A 27517-nucleotide genomic window follows, 5' to 3' on the forward strand; every position below is an offset into this window, starting at 1 on the left:
GTACACGGTGTAAGTTTTTTAGACAAAAATATTCTATGCCCTTTGTTCTGGGGGATGTGGGGAAATTTATATCTTGATCACTTTCCATGTCGTAGCACAAAAAATTAATGCAAGATATCCAGTATGGTTTTGATGATCAGGCTTTCACAGAATGCCAAATCATTTATTTCTGTTTGAAATCCTTTTTCAAAGTAGCAAGTGAAAGCAGACTTTAAGATCAGGGATTGTTATGTTTTTGATTTCTGATTAGGTCTAACAGCTTAAATGAAGACTTCAAACAGGGCTCCTTAAGTTAAAACGAATCAGCAATATTTAAATTAATGATTACCCAATGCTAAAAAGCTAAATATCACCTCTAACCTTCTGATAGATAAGACTGCAAAGCTTCAGGCAGACAGTAAGTATCTGTCCAGTTCAGCACATGGACAAGGCCTCTTCAAACAGGGACGTGATAGTAATTGCATAGAGCACTGAGGGAAGTCTAGCTACTGTAAGTAAGATTCGAATTGAGACGTAGAAAAAAAGCACAGCTATCGTTTATCACTGCTTCATTAGTGTGTACTTCCCATCCTTGCTTTTCACTAAAGCCAAAAACTACAGAAGAAGTCAGATAAAACATGAATGATCAGTCCCCCGTGGGTGTGCTTTTTTCTGTCTCTTGTCTTACAGCAGTGCAACCGATGGTTTCTGGTCCAAACCACAGTCGTAAATTTACCCTCTGGACACCTGTTTTAAGCAGATGTGTCTGGTAATGCTCATTCATTGGGCTCGTATCTGGAAGAGAGCAATGAAAGCAGTTAAAATCTGAAATCAGAGTCACATCTCAGGATGGTAGAATAAAAATAAAGGGCAAAAAGAACCAAATTTTTTAAAAAAAGGTTCCACAAGTTGGTACCTTTTTGCCACACTGGAAATGCTAACTAACTTTCTAACATCTAGCTAATCCAAGTAGCAACCCCAGATCTAAAAATAAGAAGCCAGTGTGGAAGCGCTAAAAATTGCAGTTCCTTGAGTGTCCACTTGAGTCTGTCAGTGAAAAACAACAAATTCATATTCACATACAAACAAGCCAAAGAATCTGTAGAGGCCATTTTAAATTGTTTCTTGCAAAGAAAATTAATTACAGTATTAAGTTCAAATGAGTTTTTGTTTTAAGTTCTAGGTATCAAATTCATTTAAATATATTAGCTGTAGAACAATTAAGTAGGTAGTTTATGTTAAATCATAGATTTATTTAGACCGTTTGAGGTGCTTGGTTGTGGGTGGAGTTTTGTTTATTAGGGCAGTCAGTTCAGGTGTGGGAGTCAGTCTTTTGTTTCAGGGTGAGGGGAGTTCATGCCAAACGTTTTGTGACCGTGTAATGGAAAAGGTCTTTATGTTGGATTTTGTGTAATGAGGTTCCTAAGAAAGGAATGACAAGAATGGAGCTTCCATCTGAAAAATAAATGGATCATGGTACAGACCTGTGAGTACTGGACTTACTTTTAAAAGTGGACACGCGTCAGAACAACGGCTAGGGCTCCTCTCTTTCAGATGGCTTTTAAACTCATGGCAGGCTTTGCCACTACAGGGCTTGTTTCAAAAAAACAGCTACGCTAAGTAGCTAATTCATCTATCAGCACACACTGTATGGAGGTGAACTTTTTGCAACTCATTAGCACACGCACAAGTTTTGCCCGTTTAAGGGCAAGGCTGGCTTGACTAATGTGGGCTTCCTGTAGCTGTCTGTAAGAAGGCTAAAGGCCTGACTCTTTGCCTCTTCCAAACTCGAACTAAGCTAGGTTGAGTTTGGCATTTCCGATATAGCCCCCCAATTGTTGACAGGCTTTAAAACTCTGTATCAGAAACAAATCGGTGATGCCGCAGAGACTACGCCCATACTTTATAGTCTATGATTTTAATACAGGATTCTAACAGGGTTTCCTTGGTTTTCTATTAGCCTCAAGTGGCAACATGAGGAACTGCATTTCTTATTTTACTCTTTGGAACAAATTCATAGTAATTCATGTGAAACTCATTTGTTTTCTAAAAACATTAAACAGTGTGTAGTTTTAATGTATAAAGAAACTAACAAACACTACTTTTCGTGTTTACACTGGCCTCTTTCAAAAAAATAAAATTCAGACAACTAATCTCCAAACGAGGAACAGACTGGAGCTCAAGTATCATCTGAAAGCCATAACCTAATTCAGAATATCATTAGGCTGTAGAGAGATATGACGTTGATTGGGACATTTAGCCTTTATCGATGACACTTACCTCTGCAATCGTTTCCTAATTTCTTTGATCTGCTCATTTTTCTTGGTGAGGATCTCTTTCATGTTTCGGTAGGCCGCAGTTTGCTGAAACTTCTTGTCCAACTCCTGCACACAGAACAAAAACTGTGAAGAGCCTGATGCAACAATACCACCTGCCTAAAAGCCACATGTGACATCTTTAGGGGCGTCAAGCAGATGCTTGTTGTTGTCAGTTGCAGGTACCAACAACAATGACTCACCTTCTCTGCCAGGGACAGCTGCTCCTGCACTCGCAGAAGCTCGTGTTTGGCAGAGATCAGGTTTTCCTGCAGATCCTTCTGGGACATAGCGTTGGCACTAAGAGACCGTTCGTAGTCTTCCCTCAGAGCAGCCACTGTGTCCTCCAGACTGCTGATCTCCTTGGATTTAGTGGCCAGCTTGAAGGGGGTGAACAAAAAAACAGACGCTTAGATAGAGTCAATGGAGATCATCATTATCAAATCTTAACCCTACAGATCTATACCCTATTCTTTCACACTATCACACACAGAAACGCAACTGTGGTCAGCTAGATACATACCATGAGAGGTCCAAGTTAGCAAATAAAACCAAATGACAGCAATTGTTCAGAAATAAAACAACAAAAAACAACAAAAATGGAAAAGAACTCAACATGGCACATAAGAAGAGGCTGCCAAACCATACCTGCTGTTCACCCTGCACCTTTTGAAGGTCTTTCAGAGCTCGCTCAGCCCTGGTTTTCTCATCTAGTGCACTCATCGCCTGGGTTAAACCAAAATGAAATACAGACATAGGTGATTAATAACACAAACTAAATGTTTTTGTTTTAAGGGAAGAGTTGCTCATTGAGATACCTGTGATTCTAAAGTCCGCAGCCTGGCTTTCAGTTTGTCGTTCTCCTCCTGTAGTCTCGCTATCTCCTGGAGGAATATCAAAGACAGGTGTGAAAATGGGAAAACTCATTTAGGGATGACTTTTCAAGAATTTACTCCAAGATTTCATTTTGTGTTTACCTTGTTAAGAAGTTCAGACACACCGCCTTCATTTAACGGTGCAAGCTTGGGTTTGCTTGTTTCCTGAATTTTCTTTGGGGGGTAAAAATCAAAACATTATTACTAATTTGCACCTGATTAATACTTTACTGTACATGACATTTTATTGATAAATTGAAACTCCAACTTCATACGCCCTGGCCACTACCATTACTGATCTGATCTGATACCACTACTCATTAACACCCTCTATTCTTTCATATGCAGATGACACAGTGGTTTATATTTTTGGTAACTTCAGGCTTTTTATAAAATTTTAAACTGAAATAAAATATACTTAAACTGACTATATTATTATTATTCTATGAGGCTGTTAATATGTAAATGTGTGGTGAGTAAATCTCCAGTACTAAAGAAATTACAAACTTGCACAAATTGCAAGTTGCCGTCAGAGTTGATGACGATACAAGTGTGAATTTTCCTCCACACTGCTCAGCTGCTGTGGCTGTCTTTCTCAACACCATTTTTTGTTCTGCTGGGCAAAAATGCTGGTGTTGATGATGCAGTATATGCACATGGCTGTTGCAAAAACAGAAGAGATCTGTCCTATGGTTCGGGCTTTGTCACTGATATCTAATGCCACTTTCTATAGGGGTGGGAGAAAAAATGGATTCACAAAAGTATCAGGACTTTTTTTATTATATATAATTTTTAAATAGTGATTTTTTTTTGTTGAAAATCACATTTATTTTCTAATTCTAAATCCTTTTTTTTAGTCTTTCTTCATAAGCTGGGTATGAAATAAGATACCGCTTTTCTCCAGCAGAGGGCGAAATGTTTCTTCTTGTCTAACTTGTAGCATGATGTGATGTCAGATCCCCTGAATGAATCCTAAAAAAGTCAAAGAAGGCTGCCTTTGTTTACAACTGGACTGGAAATTTTTGCAGGTTCTTTAAACCTATTCCTCTTCTCTGCCGAGAGTGGCCACAGAAACTTTCTGTGTGAAAAGGACTGCGCGTAGGAGCAAAAATGACGTCATTCAACTGCACGAAGCGGCGCAAACCCTGCAGACGCCTCAAACATAAATCTGCCTTAAGACCGTTAAGCATCAATACCTGATACCAGGATTGCACTGGAATTGGCGCACCCCTAATTTCTGTAAGTTAAAGACTACATTTAATGAACCATCTTTTTACAAAAAAAATATGAACAACCTGAAATTCCTTAAATAAAACAACTGTAATTTCAACAGTATTATACCCTAGCTTGTCAAATATAAAGGTGCATTACAATGTGCCGATACCCCAGTCTATCCACGAAGGTATAATATGTAGAGTTACGGGTAGCCAGAGCTAAAAAACACAGTATTTTACTTTATGGTTACAATAACTAGGTCAAGATCTAGAAATCGTTTTAAGTTTTAATAATTTTTCACATCTTCTGAGGTAGATGGTTAAGTTATGAGCCTGCCTTGTAAATGCATAAACACATGAAAAACGGACCACTAGTGGCTGAGGTTATGCACACTCACCGTTGGTTGGTTAAATCCAACCGCACCCACCGCACTCACCGCCCCAGCGTCCCACTGCCCCCGTTTTCCAGGCCTATCCACTTTCCTGTCCTCTCTAATAAGCCAGAAAATATAACCATGAAAACTAAACTTTTTTTTGGATCAAAACTGCTCTTCTCACTCACTTTTAACACTTTTTAAAGTCACCCCATAGGCCAGATTGGAACCCCTGGGAGGACAGTTTTGGACCCTAGGCCATATGTTTGTCACCTTTCATGAAAGACTGAAGCATGTTTAGTGCATAGTTGTTTGTCTTTATGCGTGCAAAGTAAAACCACGCTTCGACCTCAGAGATGTGTGACTTTTGCACTACACAGCTAAGTGTGAACGACAAGCAGCAAGGCATGTAAAAATACATCTCACATGCAAAACTGCTCTCTAGTAACTGAATACCATGTGGGTGCTTTGAACACATGATTAATAGCAGCTTTTGAATGTAACAGAGCTGCACATTTTACTCACCTTATCAGTGGTTTTAAAGTCCGTCTTCTCAAATTCTGCCACTTGTTCTAACAGCTCCCTAAATGGGTTGAAAAGGGCAAAGATGATGTGTAAGTATGAATCCTTATAGTATACAAAGTATATGAGCAATACCACAAGGGTGAAGCTGATCTGACAACTTAACCATTTCCTGATATCACAACATTGGTGCGCTTTCCCCCCCACATCACAATAAAATACTTTTTGACAGTTATGTCTTTCTGTCAAAGAAAATAAACACCCAGGCTCTTGATGACAGTTTGTCACTAAAAAACATATGCCTGTGGTGAAAAAAAACAGTTCTCCAAAGGGCTTAAATGTGGTTTGTGAAAGGCAGCTGAAGACACGTAGACTGACACTCAGGGCGTATTTTCTTGCTGAGCAGTCACATAGAACGCTACAAAAATAAAAGCTGCTTTAAACCACCCATCATGTGCAAGTCACAAACAAAAGAACATTTTGCAAAACATGATCAGTGTTAAGAAGGTGAAGGGTTACAAGGTCAGAAGTTGAATGAAGTTCACCGAAATATCTTAAATCCACCTTAACCTGTTCTGTGGAGCTTCACTGTGCTCACACTTGTGCCACAGCTTTGGTTTGTAACCGTGTTAACAGCAGCTAAAGGCAGAAGTGTACGTTTTGTGACCTTTAACTGTGATACTGATGATCAGATAACATGTTGGCAGTGAACATGGAAAACTTGCTTCCTCCTGTGAGTTACTGAAAAGAGGAACAGGATGATGTATGTTTTCAGCTTGAGTTTGACATGCGTACATGCATCAGAGCTAACATTTTCAACAGCTACTGTTTATTTTGTCAAGTTTCAGGCCTCAACTTGATGTTTTGCCCAAACGTCAGGGGTATTACGAAAGCTCCGGAAAAACACAATGTTGTTGCTCACCATCACTGATATCACATGAATGGGATCACATTGCTTTTATTCAGATTTATATTTGAGACATATGCAGTGAAACGGTCTCTGCATTTATGCTAGGAAACACAAGCAAGAGAGCTGCACCATAGATTCAATTTAATTGCATGTTGCTGTGAGCTTTGTGTTACGTCTCCACTCTAAAAGTAAACACACACTTGAAAAAGTTGGCAATAGAGGCAGTTTAAACAAAAGCTTTATGACTGGACTTGTTAAAAAAAAAAAGGTTAATTTATTTTTACCAATTATTTATTCTGCCGGTGATGAGATTTTCAAATTTAGGCAACATGGACTGCAAGACATGTTGTCACTTAGCCCTCTGTCAAATGGACAGTGTACACTGAAGGGCTGCATATTCCTTTTTCAGTGCAGAAGCCTTGTCTTTCGCTGAATAAAATTGCAGCTTTTATTTTTCAGACCGGGTTGATTTGTCCAAATTTCGCTTGCAACGAGTAAACATCCAACCAATCAAAACGTTGTTTACAAGTCACATTCAACAAATTTCACCAAAACATTCAACATTGATTGTGTTCGTGTCGCAGCACAAAAAAGACATAAAAAATACAAAGACAACGATTACAAAGACATCGTTTGGAGGAGAAATGCTGCAGAGATTGAATATGACACCTCCAAATTTTTCACAATTTTGTGCCATTCGCGTCGCTCTTGCTGTGCAAAGGATTTTACTTCTAATAGTTGTGAATGTTTAAAAAAAGCAGCACAAATCAGCTCCAATTTATCAAAATTGCTGCAAAAAAAAAGCAAACAGAAAAGGCTGAATCTGTTTGACCATCATACAAATAACACTGCCCTCATTTTTGGAGGAGTACTGAAGAGCGACATGGACAAAAATCAGAGACACAGCTCAGCTTACATGACTGACGGGCGCCCTATAGCTGTTAGAAAAAAAGCTCAAAGACTACGTCTAGTTCAATAAGGCTGCTTTAGTTGGATTCATTTCGCTGTTTTAGGAACAGACGGGTTACGTCACGGAGACTACATCCATATTTTATACAGTCTATGACACAGACGTAGAGGCATGTTTTTTGTGACTCAACACATAGGTATAAACCAGGGTCGAAACAAGTGGAGATGGGTGTTTTAAAAAATAAACTATATACTTAAAAAAGCCCCATGATGTCCAAACATAAAACATATTTCAGTTAAAAAATATTATATGATAACAAATTCCAGTGTTTTTAGGCACTTTATATGCTATTATGCTTTTTATAACAATTCCTCAGACTTTCTAATTTGCGGGAAGATATCTCAGTGTTACAATCTTCATTTTCTCTCCACTTTTGTAAATGATCAACACTCTACACTCCACGTACCCCTGTAATATTGGGCCAGCATGTTTAAGTCACCAAATACATTTGAAGCTTCTGAGTGCTGACCTTGAAATATAGAGACAGGGGGTAACAGATGTTGCGGTTTGGGGCCATTTCAACACGCAGCAGAGAGGAAACCATTGATGGAAAGCTGGGTGGTGTATGCATATGTGTGGCTTTCCAATGACCTTTTTGTCAGGCATAAACTTTGAACACACGTGAGATCCGAAGTGCGCAGAGAAGGAAGTGGTACACAGTGGAGAATGTCTTATATCGGCATGAGCAGCTCTGTATTTGTGCTCAAGGGGCTTGGGTCGCTTCTCGCTTTAGTGCAGCTATTTGTATGACCCTGAACTGTCATGTCACAAATCAGTCATCTCCCCTGACCTCTGACAGATTGTGTTTATTGCATTGGTGCTCCCCAATGTGATTTTTTTTGTGCGTACAGGTCAATTTTTGAGGACGAGAATAGAAAACATAATCATAAGTACATATTTTTCATATTTTTGGGTTTAGGAGACTTGCTTTTGCCTGTAGCAAGCATATGCCATTCACCATTGTACAGTTTTGAAGCCAAAATACCCCATCACAGGCGCAGCCATTGTGCAGCCAGAGTCTGCGCAGTAGAGAGAATCTGAGTGGAGCCGGGTGACTTAAATAATAATCATTTTTCTTTCGGGAGTTTAATCTCTTCTTGGCTCTCCCCCTCGACATATTTTACAATCCCCCCAAAAAATACACAAGATCAGCAGCTGTCAATCATCGTTAAGCGTAACATAAAGCCTCGTTTTTAACCTCTAATAATGAATGAAAACAAAACCCTTCAGAAAAAAAGGACTTGAATACAAGGCAACCAAATGATATCTTCAAATCACCACAACAATCGGATGTGAGAAACATTTCTACGAGGTGTATTAATTTTTTAAGGTTTGACAACAACTCATCTGGAACGACTGGGGACACGGATTTTTTTTTTTTTTACATATACTGCAACCAGCCACCAGGGAAAGCAGTTTTTGTGGCAACCTCAATTTGAGCCAAGCAAGATGACATCCTTTTTTTTAACAGTCTATGGTAGCAAAATTGACTAAGCCTTTTTTCAAAAGTTCTCTGATTGTACAGTCTATTAATTTACAGGAAGCCTGATTCTGCTGCACTTTTCCTCCTCACCTGTTCTCCAGCTCTGATATATCACTCTGTAGTCGAAGGTAGAACTTCTCAGCCTGGGAGAAGAGCTGCCTAAGCAGCAGCACATTAGTGTGAGCTGTGTTGATGAGCTCCATCTCCACCTCCCCTCGCACCACCACCTGCAGCCCGTCCAGCATCTCCCTCACCTCGTCTACCGTGAAGGTTTCCTCCACCAGCCTTCAGAAACACATCATCAAAAACTCATATAGGTTACAGATAAACTGTTGTGTCACATAGACTAGTGCTCAAAAGTTTGGGATTACTTGCAAGTTTCTTTGTTTTCCAGGGAAGAACATTTTCTTATGCAATTCAAAATAACTATCCATTTTACGAACAATTACAGTTAGTCAGATCATATTTAGAGACTGATCCACATTTTTGCATAGAGGCCTCATCAACTGTCATGTGCTTCACAGAGAAGCAACACAAACTGTCTTCAACAAAGGCAGATAAAGGAGAGGGAGGTCCTGATGCAGAACTGTATGAGAAAAAAAAACATCTAAGAGAGTGTAGTTCAAGACAAAGACACCTCACAGGTTATCACCTATATAGTACCCATCAAATACCATTGTCAGCATCAACAGAAAAGATGCAACTTTAAGATGCTGGACGTCATGGCTTGGCATTGCAGGACCAGATTCATCCTACAAAAGGATGGAGGAAGACTCCATCAAGCCAAACCATCCTGTGACAGATGCTCCAGGAAGCACAAGTGAAATCTCTATAGTTTCCATTAAAATCATTATTATTTCTACCTCTAAAAATGTCAGCACGTTCTGTTAATTCCCTATAATTTCTGTTTAGACTAATTTAATGTGTGTTTCCATGGAAGAGAAGAAAATTCCCAAGAGATCCCAAACTTTTGAGCGGTGCTGTATTTATCTCACCTGTTGAATAAGTTAAAGTTAACATGCATGTACTCTGTGACCACTTACCTACTATCTTTGAGTTCTTCAAAGCATGAGTCAATGGTCTTTAGTCTCAGGACCCTCTTTGAACGAGCAAATCGCATGTAATTAATGACTTCATTCTGATGGTGTTCGTTAAACCCAAACTCAGCCTACAAAGGAAGAAAACGAGACAGAACAAATTGATAAAAGACGATTACTGAAAATGAAAGATGGCAAAGAAGATAGGGAGACACAGAGAAGCTTTAATGGAGACCACAGCTAGCTTATCAGCTAACTTGAAGAGGATTTTCCCTCAGCTAATATGTGACAGGGCCTCTTCACACGAGGCTGCTCGTACAACGTGCTTTCTGTAAATGACAAATGTTTACGAAAAGGACAGACGTGTTCCCATATGGGGGCAAAGGGGAGTGCTACCGAGCTATAAACAGAAAAAAAGAGCAACTTACCATGGTGGCTGTGCAGCTAACGTGTATGTCACTAAGTTTGCTAGCCTGGACACAGAGCTGATCTAACAGGAAAAAATGGATGTTTCTGTCTCTTATTTAGGCCACGTAGCGAAAAGACTTGAAGCCAAAGTCGCTAAAGCTTCTAGAGTCGAAGGTTCTAGAAAACTGCTTCCACTTCAGTTTGAACCCAAAACGCCCAAACGGAGGTTATTTCATAGCCAAAAGATTATCTGGCAGATTGGCTAGCCAAGCTATCCAGCTAATGTTTGCCTTGAGAATGCCTTGGTTACGGGGAATAGCGTCATCACCTTGGTTACGAGAGGTGCGTTCAACAGCGCCATGTACATAACGCTGTTGAGCGCTGTTGGTAATGTACGTACATGACCAAGAAGTAATGTTTGAACACAATGCAGTCATATCATAAATTATAATGATATTAAAGGATAATTCTTATAATTAAAAAAAAATCTATTGTACAACACAAGTCGTTATTATGATCAGGTCAAAGACCTAAAAGGCTGAAAAGCAACAAATAACAGACATTTACAAAGTCATTTTTCAACCTATCCTGTTTTCATACTAGTTGAAATCCTGTTTTTCTCTCTCTCTCTTTTACAAGATATCAGTTTTTATGCAAAACATGCCGCAAAATCATAAATACCCATGGATTTTTATTCACAAATTTGAATTTCAAAGGTACAACTGCTTAAAAAATTGTGCAGCTTGTGAGCTCCTCTTTACTCAATGGTACCCAGAATTGACTTCCACTATAGGCCTACTACCAAACAAGAGATGGTAGCACAGGGTTGCAAAAGGAGTGTAACAGACGCACAACTGAAGTCCTTTCAACTCAATTTATACTACACTTCCAGATTTTCATGCATTTTGTCCAACTGGTGACTTACCTAACACTCGCTGCCTATTTTAACACCTTTCAACTACTTTCTTCAAAACAATGTTGTGGTGTACACTAAATAAGTAAGAAGCTGGGGAAATGTTATGTAAAATGTTTATTAATCCAATGTTTAAAAAAAGTATAACAAAGTATAAGGTAAAGAATGATTGTGTAAAATGAGGACCCCAATCTTTTAAAGAAAATATTTTCACTGATAACTGGATTAGATGAAAGGTAACTGAGTCTCTGAGATGTTTCATTTTGTACTTACTAAGTAAAGACTTCCTTTGTAGAGCTTTGCTTTGGTAGGGCAACATAAGTGCTCCAGCTTTAAGTTTTCCACTCAAATAAACCCACTGATGGTGCGTTTAGCAAAACACGCTTTTTTAAATTGCATTGTGATCTCTGAGCTTGAATGACATTCACATTATATTGTTTTATTGCACATCTTGACCACTATGAGTATGAATACAATACAAATTCCCATGGTCAACATGGCTGCTTCTTCAACATTTAAACTCATCTGACTCCATGTGAGCCAAATAAAGACTTCTTAGAGGTTGTGTAGCACTGTCTCCTCCCAACCTCTGAAGCCTGAAGGACATTACAAGTCTGTGTAAAGGAGGTTCCTGAGAAATAAAGAAGGGAACTTTTTTCCATCATGTCTCTCTAGCTGTAATTAAATTAGACTAACGGGCGGCGCATGGTTGGTCACCAAATCAGATGCCTTATAACGTGACCAGTCTTGTCTTCTCTGCTCCAGTTCACTGTGTAACATCAGTCAGTCAAAGAGGCCAAGATGTTTCCACTTTACCTTCAATCCCGGTGAGTCACTTACAATTTGAAATGTGGTTTCACATCTGGAATATCAGGGGCTAAAATCGTTTTAAACTATTATCCTATCCATCTTATACTGTGTTGATGCTGTTGTTCTGTGGTCAGTTAGGCTGTGGTTCATACTTTTTATGTGTCCATATTGTCCATTTTGATGTCCAGTCGGAGCATAATTAGATAATGTTGACATATTTGCATCTTATTTACAAACTATGTAGCTACACCATCAGAACAAGTGCACATGGATCAGTGAAGGTATGCAAATAGTTGCAGTTTAGTTTTGTTTAATTGTTCAGTACACAAATCTATCTTGGACACATTAATGTAAGCGATGGAGAGCAGGAAATTACATTTTGAATTAAATCATGCAGATTGAGAATTTGTCACATTGTTGATTTTGTATCTCTTAATATCTTGAGTGTATATTGAAACAAGATTTTATATGTTACCAGTTTATTTTTGTCCTAGTCTCCATTTTCATATGGGACTAAAGGTTAAATGCCTTCATTTCCTGCAGAAAATCAAGTTTTTCAAGACGTATTGTTGCATTTGAGTCTCTAGGGGGCACAATAACCCTTATTATCCACAAGGGTTTTGTTCACCTACTAGTGCCAACAAACTTTGCTGCAAAAATTACATTGTCTAAGGTAGTTTTTATCTATTTTTTCCCCATAGCAATGCAGAAATAAGGGCAGATACGTAAATGACAGATTTAAATCAGATTGATGAAATTATGTCATCCAATCTTTTCAGAAAGTTAACTGAGAAATCAGTTGTGTAATGGTGACCATGACTGTTTATAGGAAATAGAAATCTGTGTTTGACAATCTAGTGAATTTCATATACTTCTGTAAATAGACTTTACATTAGTATATCATCCAATGATTTCATTTAGTTGCAACTTGTTCAGCTATTTCATTGTTATTCCAATAATGCAAACCATTAACCCTGCAAACATGCGGTATTCAAAGCCCTGTTTGCTCTTGCCATTCTTTCCCCTCTCACATGGGTCTTGAATTTGAAACATATATGCAGGTAAGGGATATACTGTAAGTCTGAATAGGCAGATCAAATTTTGAAAAGAGATAATATTAAGTATAACATAAACGTGATTAAACATTCGACTTTAGTTTAGTGGAGAGAAAAGGGATCACAGAATAGATCTGCAAAATCAAAGGCCTGTTGATTTATCCAGTTGAAACAGTTTCGTTTCCTGAGCATAAAATGAATCCGGATGGAAACTGGAGATTCCCCCATTGTAGTTGGTCCGCATTAGCCGTATAAAATAAAACTGTTCTGAGGTCAGTGTTCACTGTACGCCTCAATACAAACGACAACAAAAAAATGAAGAAAATCTGATCCCGGGTCAGGTTTCTCAACAAATCCTCGCGCAGACAAACCAATCAGCTGACAGCCGCATGACAGGCAGGCCTCGCGCGTGCGCAGTGGCACACTTTTGGTATCAGGAATATGGCAGCGTCCTGAGCCCTGTTGAGGGGAATACGCCGTTACTGAGCACCTTCAGCATCAGAGTGGGAGAACTGAGAAGCACCGGTTGCATTCAGAGGAGGGTGGGGGGCAGAGGGACTGCTACGAATAACACCCGTTAGCGATTCTACAGGTAAATGCACGCGCTACCAACTGCCACTTTGATTGAACCCCGCTGCTAATGCGACGAGCTAGCTGTGCCACAAGACCACACTGATGTGCTAGTTAGCTGGCTTGAGGCTAACTAAACACAGCCAGTCACAGCCCCTAATCTGCATATGACAAACAAACACTGACAACAAAGCTGTCTGAAATGTTTGTCAATGTAGTTATGTTGAGCATTGGCGTCAACGTCGCAGGGAAGGTGCTGTCGTGCTTGTTTTTAGCGATACATGGCACCGTTTAGGCCCGTTGCAATGAAGCAGAGGTTGGCTAGAATGAGGCTGTGGCTGAGGCTCAGGTAACGTTAATGCTGCTTGTCATGGATTTACTGGACTGATCCGGAGTCACCACACATCTTTTAAATTGACTTACAAATTGTTCGCTTTTTAAAATGAGCTTAAATCTTCTCTAGAGAAGTCACATGCTGAATATTTACAAGTTAATGCATTTTGCAAACTGGTTTTGTGTTTATTCCTTATAAAACAACGCGAGATAACATCAAAAGGGGGACTTCCGGCTCGTTCAATTCCCATATTGTGGTTGGGATTGCTTCATTTGGTTTGCTAACGGTGTTGGGACATTGCAACAGCTCTTCAGTGCAGAGGATACATAAGGCTAAAATAAGCAGGATATTCTCGTAATGTTTAGTTGTGTCAATTTTAAATCAACTCTATAATGTTCAAACATGTTTAATATTTGTAATACATTTTTTAGCACGCATAAAAGGGTGTAAACACAAAAACTTCACACATTTTTAAGTGTGATTGAAGAAACACCTTAAACCATAGAGAAAGGCTAAAAATAGCTGCGGTGCACTTGTTTCAGGAAATGCTTCTCTGAATTTGTCACATTGACAAATGCATAGCTAGTTTATTTTGCAAAACTGAAGCAAAAAAGCTGTGTGAGTTGTCAAAGTTCAAAGATGATTCAAAATAGCTTCCAAAAAAGCTTTACACTTATTTACACATTTAAAACATTAACATGACACTAAAATAGTGTAAAATATGTTATATATGTATATGTTTATAGCCCCACATGCTGAATTCACTTAAACTTCACACGCAACAAGTTTGTTTGTATTGTTTGCTGTAACTTCGAAAGTCCAGCTTCTTCTGTGTCACCACTTTTGTCAAACTACAGAAAAGGCCTCCCAGATATTTACACGCTCGGAGGCTTTCTCCTTTACTTTTTAGGTAAGTTATTCTACAGCCAGACTTGCTGTTTATTCTGTCAGCCACCGGCCAAGAGGAAGGCAACACACATCGAACACCTCAACAGACACCATTAAGTTATCTGTCTCGCAGTAGAATAGAATAATCTGGAAAGAAGCCCAAGAGCACTTTAAACTAGCAGATTTGATGTTGGATTCAGATTCTTGTAACACATTCAGTATAACTTTAACAGGAGATGTAAGATGTGCTCATTGTCGTAAAAATGGCACATGATCTTTTAACCCTTGTACCCGCAGAAATGCTGAAACAGTCCCATGCTTTGTGCATTTTAACAGATGATCACGCTCATTTTTGACAGCTATAAGTAGAAAACCAGAAGCAAGTCTCTCTCTTTTTTTTTAATGGATTGATGGTCTACTCTCAGTCCCATTCAGAGCTTGGTACAGTTCTGTTTTTATGCGTCTTGCTGGAAGCACGTGCCTGCTATGGGATTATACTTACAGCTATCCCTATACACTAAAATGGCAACAGCTGTGTTAGTAAAGGCCAAAAGCTGTGTTTGTTAAACTTCCAGAAAGTTGTGGAACAAGTTATCCTGTCAAAAGTCTGCTTTACTTGCTTCTGTTTATATATTTACCTCCCTGACTTTCTCTTCATGTTCTTTAACTCTTTGAAGAATTGGCCATCAGGAATAATTTGATCTGCACACAGGCACAACAGTCGGGAGACGTAATCACATGACTCAATCCTGAGTCTGCCTTGCCTTTTTTTATACTCCACAATAAAAAGCGGCACTACCCACTGCAGCAGTGGAGAGAGCACACTGTGCATTGCTCACTGCTAACATCTCCTATTGTGCATTCCATCGGCCCCCTGCTTTGGATTAGATTCATTATGCAGCTCTGTGAATGAGTGTTTGAAGGAAAAAACACTTGATGCAAACTTGGCTCTGACTGTTCCTTGCACCTTTGTTTCTGCAGTGCCCTGCACACATGCATCAATTATGTTGATGCCGATCTTGCGTGTTCTAAAGGTCCTTGTGTCATGATGAGGAATCTGAAAGTAGCGTCCACCCTGCCCTTTTATGAGCAAAGAGTCTCTTTTGTTGAGCTTGGATTCCTTCATTTAGATCCCTTTTGCTTCAGCTGCACCCTGACAAGCAGAGGAAGGAAAAACAGGAGTCAGATTTTTCCAGGATCCTGGCAGAGTGCTGACACAGGTTCCCCTTGTCACAGTGCAGCCCCCAGCAATTTACCGCGCTGACGATTGGAGAGGCGGCTATTCCCTCTGTTTGCTTTCGTCTGGCTTGACTGTGATGCCTTCATCTTTATTTTTCGTTTGAAAGAATCACAAAATATAACCTGTGCTTGCCAGTTCTTTGTTTACCTTGGAAAGGAAACTGTTCGAATTTAGTAACAAAAACATGGAACCTAAATCATCTGTTGTCCAAGTTTGAGAGGAAATTGCAATCATGAGAAACACTGAAGACAAAAACCTAACCTCTGTCTGTGTTTGACCATCAGTAGGACACACTGGCTTTGCACCAGACTTTGTTGACACATGCTTAGCTGGCCTGGTGTTGTGATGTTGTTTTGTCTGAAAATCAAAGGAGTTTTTTTTAAAGACATTCAGACACCATTTTTCCATTCTAATAGTATAAAGGAAAAATAACAGCTGTGTATGAATCATGGTGTTTGGCTGCGTCATGATGATGGCTGTTATTGTTTAATGACCCAAGTTGGGTTAAATGCTTTTAACATATGTAAGAATAAATACAGAAATCAAATCATTAGCAGTAGGCCTGTCACGATAATCAATAAATTGATTAACCGCACGATAAATAAAAACTTCCTTGGTAAGTTTGCCAGCCTCCATAAACTGACACATGCATGCATGTTTGTTTTCCTCCTCTCTTTCGACCAAAGAGGCTGAATGAGAAGATGGCTCACTACGTCTATCTTTCCTAACATCGGGGTGCATAGGTTTGGTAGAGGATTTAGCGGATTTATAGCTGAGTGAGCATCTGTCAAAAATGCGATCTTTGGGGTGAAGACAGGGCTGCTAGCGCGTACACACGGAGAGAGCTGAAGCAAGCGTCCTGCGGGGTAAGGAGGAAACACACGCTAATATGAGTGATGGCACAAAAGATACGGTTCTTAAGCCGCCTACCACAGTCCCAGTGTGGTAATATTTTGTTTATTATCAGAATGAACAAAGTGTGAGCTCATGAACACCAACGAGCTGATATGTCGCATTTGTTTGAAAATAGTGGCGACGAAGAAGAAGAGGGGAGGTGCAGCGGAGCCTTGTTCTTTGACAATCCGCTCTTACTGAGGCTTTTGGTCTGCAAAGTAAATAGAAATAAAAGCGCCAAATGGTGGGCCCTCAAAGACAGCTACATTGCCAAAGAAATGCAGCCCTTCAATACGGTTGAAAGCCAGAAATTTTAAAAATGTTTGACAGAGTACGGATTGACTGGGAAAAAGTACATGTTACAAACAGTTCAGGAACTGTATAAACTCCCTTTTATTTAGGCTATAGTTTTTATTGTTGATATTTTTTTTTTGGAGTTTCATTTTTTCTTTAGAGACAGGGTCTATGTTTTATTGTTTTTGATTAGTATTAATTATTTTCATTGACATGTATTTTTTTCTAAAAGAGAGTCCATTTCTTTTTCATTGCATTTTTTTCTCTTTCTTGTTTGTTAAATTTATTATATTTTTTGTTTAATTTATTCTATTTAAAAGATCCTGACCTTTTAATTACAGTTAAATACTCTTAAGAAATCAAAGTTTCTTGCTTTTGATATGGTGTACTCACTTTATTATCCCATTTATCATAATCACATCAATGAAAAAATGGAAAAAAAATCAAAATAATATTGACAATAATATTGTTTATCGGCAATAATATTTTGGAAAATTATCGTCTAGCAAAATTTGTTATCATTACAGGCCTAATTAGCAGTACAAAGCTTCGCATCAAAGCTGATTTATTTGTGTTTCTAGCTTGTTGTCCTTGTAATCACCACTTCAAAAGGTAAATTATTCGCCCTACTAACCTTTCACCAGTATTAGTTGCTAGCGGCAGCCTTGGTGAATCTTCAGCGGTGGCAAAGACTTGGGTTGTCTCTGGAAGTTGGAAAGTAACAACTTTGTGCAGGGTAGTTGGGCCAAGAAATTGTTGTATTGGATAAAAATGTGTATTGGCAAGAATCTTGCAAAACAGATATTGCCCAAACTTGAAATATCCAAGTAGAGATTTTGCTGATGAGCTTTTTTTGTTAGCATTGAATAGCTGCAAGACCGAATCCCAATCTGATGTTTGAGTTTGCAGCAGTAATAATTTTTCAAGAAGGAAAAGAGTGGAGCTGCACTTTTTTGCGTTATTGTCAGCAAACAAAGTCGTGTGTTGAGTTTTTGAGTGTTTTAGTATCAGATTTGTTGTATTGAATGTAACTTCACTGCTACTGTCTCACGAAACAATCACACTGTCACTCTACCATCACATGTAGTTGTTGGGCTTTCCATTTAAGTCACTGAGTTTACTAAAGCTAGAGTTTCTGCAGGTTATGTTGAATAAAATGCTGATAAACATTCCACATTAAATAAGGACAGTAAGCTCTTTTGGATATTGTGGTACCACAGTAAATAACAGCTCTGCAGTCTTACAAAACAGTCTTAAAGGATACAAAATTTTGTCTGTGAGAGTCTAAATTTTGTTACACCCCCAGTTTTGGGTCCTAAACCAGCATTGAAAATGTACTCACAACTTGTCCCTGTAATCTTATCCCTATCAGATTAAATAAAGCATGTAGAAAGCATGCATGACGGAGAGTGCGAGGGTGTCAAAGAAGAGTGTCTTTTATTTATCTAAGTCAGCTGTCTCGATGCCACGGCTCATAGCTGAGTAATAAGAGTGAAGAATCAGTCCGCCTTGGTGCCATGGAGCTCTCTCTGCTGCTGGATAATCACAGTTTACTCTGAATCAGTTCAGTGGTTGAAGGGAGTCTCTATCTCTGAGATGCAAAATTCTGAATGACTGTGTGAAGTGTGTGTCGCTGCAAACTGTGCTGTGTATTCCATATACTTCTAGAGATGCTGTCACGTGCTGACGGTGAAATCCATCAGCGTCACTTTCCCTCTGCTGTTCAACTGTAATCTAATACTCTATCTCAAACCTCGAGCTCATTTTTAAAGCTTTCTGTGTTGAAACTGTAGAAGTGTAGGCTTGCTTTTTGAACCTTGTCATACTGATCTTTGTTTCTGTTTTTTTTTAGGGCCAGTGAGAAGATGAATGTCCTCAAAGACAACAAAGACCTGGCCTGTTTCTACACCACCAAACACTCCTGGAGGGGAAAGTAAGAGCCACACCTTGTTTTTCCTAACTCTACTGATGGGCTGGTGAATACCTTATAGGGTTTTTTTTTTCTGTTTGTTTGTCTTTTTTTTTTTAAACATTTCAACTTTAGACATTGAAAGATCTTGAAATTCCATTTGACTTTCCTGAGTATGCAACATGTCTTATTCGATTACTCGATTAATTGCTGGATTAAACGATAACTCTATTGATGCAGCCCTTATAGAAAGCCATGTTTTCTACCTAACAGCTAAGGAAGTATGTTATTTGTTTGTTTTTTCTTTTTTCTAATTGACTAATTGGCGTATTCCTATGTTACTGGACCCCGGCACTACTTTTTTGGGAGCCACAAATTAAAAAGTTTGGGAACCTCTGGATTATTGCAGCAAATGCACACATAACCATCGTCATGCATGCAGACGCTCAGTGTCTCTCAGAGCCAAAGGATGAACAAGTCTCAGTGTGAGCAGAGAGGACGGATCAGATTACCAATACCTGCTTTCTAAACGTCTGTGTCCCATTAAAGCTCTCTGCCATTGACTCAGGAAACTTGAGCCCGGCTGCCGAGCATTAGCCATCATCAGAGCTTCATCCTGCTAATGCTTCCTGAAGTGTCTGTCAGAGCAGAGTGATGATGTGTGTGTATGTGTGGTGGACACCGGAGAATTACACCCCATGCAGATGTCACATGACCTGTGTGATCTGGACCCTCCTCCTGACCTTAGTTGAAGTTTGACGGCACAAATTCAGATTCATTGTTTTGAATGCTTGAAGGAGATTAAACCGACTCTCTCCAAGTCAGAGAGGATGAAAAGAGGGAGCAGAGGACCACAGGAGGAGGCAGCCAACCAGGAAATTAATATTAAACTTTATTTGGTGCTTGTGTAATGTAATTCTGCTGTTTGTCAGTGAGCACCAGCACAGACAGGGATGAGATTCTGAGCTCTAGGAACAGATATTAAGTTTTGACGACAGTCTCATATGAAGACCTCAGCTTCTACCTAAAGTAGGAACAAAGGAAGACAATCACAAGGTATCTGCTGAAATCCTGAGATTAAATTCAATACCTTTTTAAGACTTTTTTAAAACCTTTCAAAAAGTCTTATGACCTTATCGCGACTTTAAGCTGTTGTTAGCAACCGATCTTTAACAGTTATAGTTTGCATTTTAACATAAATTAGGTAAACTGAGAAGGAATAAAGCTTGAAAAAATAAATGAAACTAAAGGCAGGTTAATTGACATTCCCATTATCACGAAAAGTAACAGCAGTTATTCAAGGCCAACTTGCAGAAAAACAACAACAATTTATTTCATCATTGTGCTTGAGAATGTGTTATTTGCTTTCTATCAGCGTTACATAGGGACGGCGACTAAACTCCTGTACAAACTGAGTTTGTTGTCACATAAGCCTACGGATATGTTGGGCTGCTAGCGCTATGTACAGCCCGCGCCTCACAAAATTACAACTTTGCTTGTTGTCACGTCTCAAACAACAGCGCTACGTAACCGTATTGATAAATACCTTATCTCATCGCATTAAAAAGGTGATTTGGACAAAGAAAATTTTTTCCAAAACAACTGAGATCCAGGGAAGCTGGGGGAAGCTTTCTCTAAATCGTAAGAATCCAGGATCCCAGGTCATCAAAAGTCTGAGACATTTTCTCAGGAGGCTTTGGAAACTCTTATGATCTAGAGAGATAAATATTTTGAGATGCTAAAGCTGTTTCTAGATCCTCACGCTGGTCTGTGATGAGTGTGATGAGCAGAATGATCGTCCAATCACCAGGTGTGGTTATTTTTGAAGGTTCAGACCCTGAAAACATTTTCCAACCAGACGGACTATTTCTGTTGCGGATTTATGGAACTGTCCGTCTGGGGTGTCAGGTTAGTTTGTGACAGTCCCAAGGAGGAAAATAAATATTCATCGATTCGTTTGGAGTCAAAGCTTGAATACCAATAAACTGTAATACCTCATAACATTACGATTAAGACTTTTAATACTTTTTAAGGGCCTTAATTTTCCCACAGCTGATTTATCAACTTTTAATACGTTTTAAGACTCCGCAGACACCCTGCAATCAGAAAGAGAAAGGTGAAGTGTAGGCTACTTGTAAGTTACTTTTGTTACCTAATTTGCAAGTTTAATAACTCCAAAAAGTGCTGATGGAGAAATTAACTATACATACTTGGCCTAATATTTTCAAACCTGAGGTTGCTTTTTGGCGTTACTGTGTATGCTGCATTCAAGAAACCAGCTTTTACATTACATTTCCAATGGCTCTTGAGTATGTTGTGGTATTTCAGCGTAGATTCTTTTTGCCTTTGCCTGTTTTGTAAATTAGCAACATTTTTGACAGTGATAAAAAAAATAATATGGAGGATATAGAGGATATTTCAGCTGATGATACATCTTCAGTGTTTCCTCAGACTCTAATGTTCAGACTACTGCACTAAGCACAAAAAGTAAGAACAATTACATACAAATATATGTCTTTTTTTAATAAACATAGAAAACACAAACTAAACAAAAACAGCAAGATATAAAAAGCCTACCCTGCTCTTCTTCAAGAAGGAAAACAAACAAAAAGATAAAGAACAGAGGAAATGTGTCTATTGCAATGGCAGCCTTATCCCTTAAATAAATGTGCACAAAATTGTCCACATTGGATCCAAAAGCTCAAAAAAGATTCAATAGCGGATTCATTTTTTTGGCATTGGCAGAGAAGTTTTGGCCAATCTTTCATGGATGCAACATTTTGCGTGTGACACCATTTAAAAAGAAATTTAGCAGGCTTCCCAACAGGATAACTTTATTTCAAGAAGCATTGTTACAACAAAGACATAATCTACCACACACATTTTCTTGCTTTTTGTGCTGGGTAGCTAAAGAAATGTGGTGAAAAGAAGCCAAGGCTGCATCTCCCTTTGGCACTGTGATCACAGCTCCTCAGACAAAAAAAACTCCACTTATTCAGTCACAAAAGCACTCCAATGTATTTTGTTCTCATTGACTTAATCTACTGTTAAAATGTGGCAGTGACTCCTCCTGATACAGTAACCGTGCTCGGATGAACTCTTCTCTGTGAATACAGAGCATGTTCCTGTAAGTCAACTTTAATTACACTCATCTGTCATTAGTCTGCCCCTGAAGCTATATCCACTGTGACTTATTCAGAGTCTCTATGAGTACTAATTTGTCCAAGAACTCACCAGTCTGTCTACAGGAAGTTAAAGTCTTTAAGTGTGGGTTTGAAAGACTGTTGGATTTTAAGGTGCATGGCAAAATGATTCATTAGCTCCAGTCATGAGTTTGACATGAATGCTCACATGTATTTTTCTCATGACTTTGCTCATTAGAATAAATGAGCTGGACCAGTCAGAGGATCAAGAGAATATCAGTGAGGATGTCTCCTTGATTTTTCCTGGTGAATTTGTTGAACTCACAGGACGTTGAAAGTCTGAAATGACAGTAGATTTAAGCACATTATTTTTATTGCTGAACTTTTTGTGCTGTTTGTTTTTGCGGATGCCCCGAGCTTTTTTTCTTTCTCTCTCCTCTGTGTTCATGGTCAATGTATTTAACCTCTCAAGACCTGAGGTTTTGTCTGGTGTGCATTTTTCAATTCACCTTGCTGTTTGGGATAAGTAAGACCTAATAAGTATAATAACTAAACTTGGTCATTGCACAGGAAGTTTGATCATTTGTGTTATGAGTTCTTAATTAGTTGTTTGTTATAGGGAAGTTCCCATACTGATCGGTTATCGGTGTATTAGTGCCCCTCAAGGCTCAATCGGTGTCGCAAGAGATCAGTGGGGCAAATCCAGGCAAACAGCTCTGTGTCTTTTTTTTTTTTTTTTTTAACCAGCTCTCTTTGCTAGTTAATTTAAAATGTTGCCTCTGATGCACTTGCTTTGTTTTTAGCTGCATTACCAGTCTACAGGGTATAAAAGTTTACATTTAAAGAGAACTTGCATACATTCTGAAGAATTGTTCTGATGGCAATCTCATTTAAATATTTTAAAATTTAAATAAATATTAGATTTAGTAATTTTTTGCCTTTTACCCAAAATGTTACCAGTCTTATCACACTGTAGGGCATTCAGGTTGTAGGAGCCATGAATACATTTATAGTTTGTTTTGGTATTTCTGGAATTTTGCAGTGTGAGGTTGTTTTATGTTAATTTTTTGGTTCGTGAGGGGAGCACGTTAATTGGTGTATGGTGTATTGGGTGGGGGCGGAGATATGAAGTGATTTCCAGACAGTCACCTGTCATGGTTTGTGTGGCTTGGAAGGGAGAGACTGGGGGAGCTGGGTTGTCATATTTTTTTATTGACCATTATTTCCTTTAAATCACCGTTGTAATCCTTTTTTTCCTCACGTTTAAATCAGTTTGTTAGATCAATCGTTTATCATAGGATTTGAGTGATTTTTTGCTCAGACGAGGCGGACATTCTACCAGGCCCAACCTCAGCCTCTCAGCTAGTTTTTTTGTTTCTTGGAAGCCGCTACACAGGTTATTATTTAACCCTGGTATTAGATCTGTATCGGTTGATACCAAAGCCCAGGTATCGCTATGGGTATATGAACCAGAAAAGTTGTATCAGACCAACCCTAGTTTGTTATTTGTGTTATTGTACTTAAAATGCATTTTTTTCCCCACTAAAATGGGTGTTAAGTTGTGATATCACAAAAAGATGATGTGGGAAGTGTCCATATATGTGGCTAATAGGTCAAAGTAAAAAAAAAAAAGAAGTACCATGGGTCTGAGAGACAGAAATGTAAAGTCCACATATGTGGCCACTGGGTTGTAAGAGCTTAATTTAAACCTTGTGACTCCTGCTCATACAGAAGATTTGATTTGTGTCTGTGTGTGTCCTAATGAGGGGCGTTTTCATAGCTTTTTTCCAAGGGGTGGATCCTTTTCCAGATCACTGGGTCAGTAAAGGGCTTTGATTTCCCAGCTCATCGTTGCTCAAATACTTTCTCTTTTATGTCTCTGTACTGTGTTCTGACCCGGCTTGTTTACGGCAGATGCTGAAGCCTTTCCTTGTAAGAAACACATCATGTTTTCATACTAGTCTTCCCATCATTGTACATTGTTCTCACATTCAGCTCTCCTTTAATCACTTTTTTTGCATCTCTGAAATCTTGTGCAGTCTTGTGTTGAGGATTACGCAGTGTTTTCCCAGCTTTTTATGCAGCCCAAAAAAATCTTTAGCTCTGAGGCTTTGGTGAAGATATTTGTCTGAGGGAGAAAGGCAGTTGTTGAGAGGGTTTAGTCAGACACAGGATGTTGCTTAATGTGATACGTTATGAAATCTAGGAGTCGAAAGAAGAGCTGCAAAGACACATTTTATGTTAAGACTTGTAAAAAACTACATCTTTGGAGCAAAATACTTCAAAAACATTTATTGTGAGTATGGTTTAACCCTCACACATTTCCTTTATCAACCGTTCGTCTCTTTTGGATCATTTTTTTTGCTGAGAATCATTACACATAAAAGATTTCCTCAAAATGAGAAGTCACTTTGATTCCTGTGAGCAGTTTCCTTCTCACTTATAGTTTTTGGCTTCCATCCGTTTCTGCAAATGCAATAAGCAGACATGAATTTAATCATGATGGCTTCAGCAGAAGTTTTGTTTTTCTGCCTGCTTCATTTCCATATGGAAATTTTAACCCCAGCAGCATGAGCCACAAAATGGCCAGCAGCAATATCCAGTAATTGAATTTCTTGTATTTTGCTCATGTAAAGCTTAATAAGACATTGTTCATTGAAAATAATCACAAAAATTGCCCAGATTTTAGTTTTGCATTGTAAAGGTGACTACAGTCGACATGTTTCAAAAACATATGAAACAATCACCAAGAATGATCAATTCTTTTTCTAATTAAGACTTTCAGAAATATGGTTGTCTCTATATATCTTAGCTTTGCAGAGTGACTAAATGCCAACAGGAAAACTTTCAAGACGTTAGTTGCATCACCTCCGCTTTAAAAGCAGTGCGGTTGCTTTCTCTTCCTGACACCTCCAAATGCTTCAACACAGCCAGTGTGCTGAAGCTGGTTGTGAGCACGCTCATTGCGCGTGCTCTATTGCGTGCATGTAGTTGGGTATTCCTAGCTTTGACATGCAGTTTTAGAATCAAATTCAAAGCTCTTCTTCTGGCTTACAAAACATTGACAAGAATGGCTCCTTCCTACTTTGGGTCCCTCATCCAGGTCTACACTCCTTCTCGCCCACTGCGCTCTGCTTGTGAAAGAAGCCTGGTGCTCCAGGCTCTAAGGCCCCGTTTACATGACGCCGAAAACGGTCAATTCCACAAACATTTTGTTGCGTTTTGGCCTTCCGTTTAGATGAGACCACGTTGCGTTTTCAGTGAAAACGCAAACTTTTGAAAACGCTCCCCAGAGTGGAAAGATTTGAATCCGCTCCTCCACCCAGCCTCGTGTAAACAAAGAGCGGAGCGTTTCAGGGTGAAACGCTGATGTCACCGCATGCGCACTCGCAGTTTCAGGTGAAGGCTCCGCGCGCAGCCACATTTCCAGTTGAGCCAGTTCGGTCCAGTAGGTGGCGGTAATGCGCGTTATGGTTGGATTGCCGACCGTCTCACACAACAAAACGGCAGAAAAAGAAAGAACAGAAGAAGAGACTTGTCCTCCTGGAGTTGTATGAACGCGGATCGTTTTCACGCCGTCCTCATGTAAACGCGGGTGGCTTTTGGAAACGCAAAGGAAGAATCTTTGCGGGAGTCTCCGTGTAAACGGGGCCTAAATCTCTAGCCAGACTCTTCTCCTCTGTTGTGCCCAAGTGGTGGAATGAGCTACCTAACTCTATATGATCCACAGAGTCCCTTTCTACTTTTAAGAGATATCTGAAGACTCATCTATTCAGGGAACACTTGGGCCCTTAATCTGACCCTTCTACTCTTTGTCCTCAGGGGCAGAATGAGTCAGAAGGTCTCAGACCCAGCTCTTAGTGAATTTTCAGCACTGATAACTGAATGTTGTTGAGGGTTGAAGTATATTGTTGCAGAAATTAATTGTGGTTAATTTGCTAGATAATTCTACACTATTAAAAAAAACCCTGCACTTAATGCCAGAACCTGCTGCCAAATGACTTGTAGCACTGTTGTCGCACTTACTAGGTTTTCCTTCTGTCTAAATTCTTGCTTGTGGTGTACATCGCTTTGGACAAAAGCGTCTGCTAAATGAAACTATAGAACTGTAGAATTTGCTTGAGTCAAAAGTGGTGGCCAAAGTCCTACTCTGATGAAAACTAGCAATGCGTATTTCAGGCATTTATATACTAATCAAGTCTCACCAGGAACTGTTCAGTGACTAATCAACAATTAATGAAATAGTCACTGCCCTTTCTGCCACGTGCCCCACTTTCTGTGCGTAGTTGTTGTAGACCTATGTAATGCTAGTTTGATCCCAACAAAGTTTGCCCTCACATTAGTTTCCTTCATAATGTCAAATAAGTTATCTATCAATCATCACATAAGTTGTACTGCTACCTAGCATAATGCTTGCATTCTTTGCCAATGACAGTTAGCAAAAAAGCTTTCAGTGGCTTTATCCACTGAATACTGCCAGGCCTTGGTAAAAGTAATGAAAAATAAATTTTGAAGATGGGAAAATAGTAATGTGAGCTATTTTTTACAATTATTCAATTATTTGATTAAATGATTAATGGATAAATTGATTAATTTATTAATCAATTAATCAAAATACAGGAATAATCAATTAATCAGTAAGTCAGATAGTTGTAGCCAATTAATTGATGAGTGATAGTCAATGAATGTATTGGTAGTAGTAAGATAATTGATTAGTAAGTCGATTAATTACTTAGGAAATGATGACTCTTATTCAGAATATATTTGCAAATTGATTATATTTTATGTAGTAAAAATTTGAAATGATGAAATGTTATTCTTACAGAAATGTACTATGAAGATAAGATTGGATGTTGTCTGGGCACTCAGTTTAAATTAAGAACAAAAAGAATAAATAATTAACTAGGCTTGTGCTGACACCCAGTTCAGCAGGCCACTTAACACCAAGGTCAGGCTGTGAAGAGAGAGACGGCACCCAGGAGCAGGACCCAGCCATGCTCTCTGGCTTTGTGGCCAAACGTGATGAAAGTAGAGCGTAGTGGAAATAAACTCGGTGTGAGAGGAGATGGTCAGAGGGACAAAAAGGACATGACATTTGAGTAATCATGAAAAAGGAAGGGCTCTAACTGTGGGACTGAGTATTTCTCTCCAGCCTCAGGCCGCTGCGTGTGCTGTCTCTTTATGTTAGTACTGAGCTCTGTACACAAGTTTTGGTGTATTATAAGGAAGTAAGTGCTCGATTTGACTTCCTTTTAATTTGATAGGACCAGCTGGGAACTCCTCCAGATCTGTTAATGTTGAGCAGGCCTATTGAGGATGTGTGAGATAGAAAGGAGCAGAGTCAGCTTGTTCAGTGAGCAGGCTAATGGTGCTATGGTGG

The 27517-nt window shown here is 39.1% G+C and overlaps 2 protein-coding genes across 4 annotated transcripts in view; one reads left to right on the forward strand and one right to left on the reverse strand.

The window, feature by feature from the left end:
* Positions 1 to 566: 566 nt before the first annotated feature.
* On the reverse strand, positions 567 to 10405 carry lztfl1 (leucine zipper transcription factor-like 1). 2 transcript variants are annotated; one of them, XM_074693460.1, is made up of 10 exons: positions 10108 to 10405; positions 9686 to 9810; positions 8733 to 8927; positions 5283 to 5340; positions 3272 to 3343; positions 3113 to 3178; positions 2943 to 3020; positions 2498 to 2656; positions 2260 to 2363; positions 567 to 774 (listed from the first exon to the last, which is right to left on the reverse strand). In XM_074693460.1, exons 1-10 carry the CDS (start codon positions 10108 to 10110, stop codon positions 756 to 758), a joined length of 879 nt encoding a protein of 292 aa, XP_074549561.1. In that variant the 5' UTR covers positions 10111 to 10405; the 3' UTR covers positions 567 to 755. The 2 variants fall into 2 exon arrangements, with proteins under 2 accessions (XP_074549561.1, XP_074549560.1); XM_074693459.1 differs by having other exon boundaries at positions 2498 to 2674.
* A 2867-nt stretch (positions 10406 to 13272) lies between these two features.
* Positions 13273 to 27517, forward strand: part of dnajc13 (DnaJ heat shock protein family (Hsp40) member C13) — a 45932-nt gene continuing 31687 nt past the window's right edge. For both annotated transcript variants that reach the window (XR_012599838.1, XM_074693202.1), the window contains exons 1-2: positions 13273 to 13457; positions 18938 to 19018. Coding sequence is in view for 1 of the 2 variants with exons in the window: in XM_074693202.1 (XP_074549303.1) it covers positions 18951 to 19018 (68 nt within the window). In the remaining variant the exon portion in view is untranslated. The remainder of the gene's footprint in view (positions 13458 to 18937; positions 19019 to 27517) is intronic.

This window comes from Halichoeres trimaculatus, unplaced genomic scaffold (genome assembly GCF_033239565.1).
Source record: "Halichoeres trimaculatus isolate MK-OKI-2021-1 unplaced genomic scaffold, fHalTri1.1 fHalTri1_scaffold_18, whole genome shotgun sequence".
NCBI lineage: Eukaryota > Metazoa > Chordata > Actinopteri > Labriformes > Labridae > Halichoeres > Halichoeres trimaculatus.

Excerpts from the sequence above, each read along its gene's own strand:
- lztfl1 (XM_074693459.1), bottom strand. Across the intron at positions 8,928-9,685 it reads GAAGAACTCAAAGATAGTAG|GCTGGTGGAGGAAACCTTCA; the intron begins GTAAGTGGTCAC and ends GTGTTTCTGAAG. Across the intron at positions 2,364-2,497 it reads AGCTGTCCCTGGCAGAGAAG|GAGTTGGACAAGAAGTTTCA; the intron begins GTGAGTCATTGT and ends TTCTGTGTGCAG.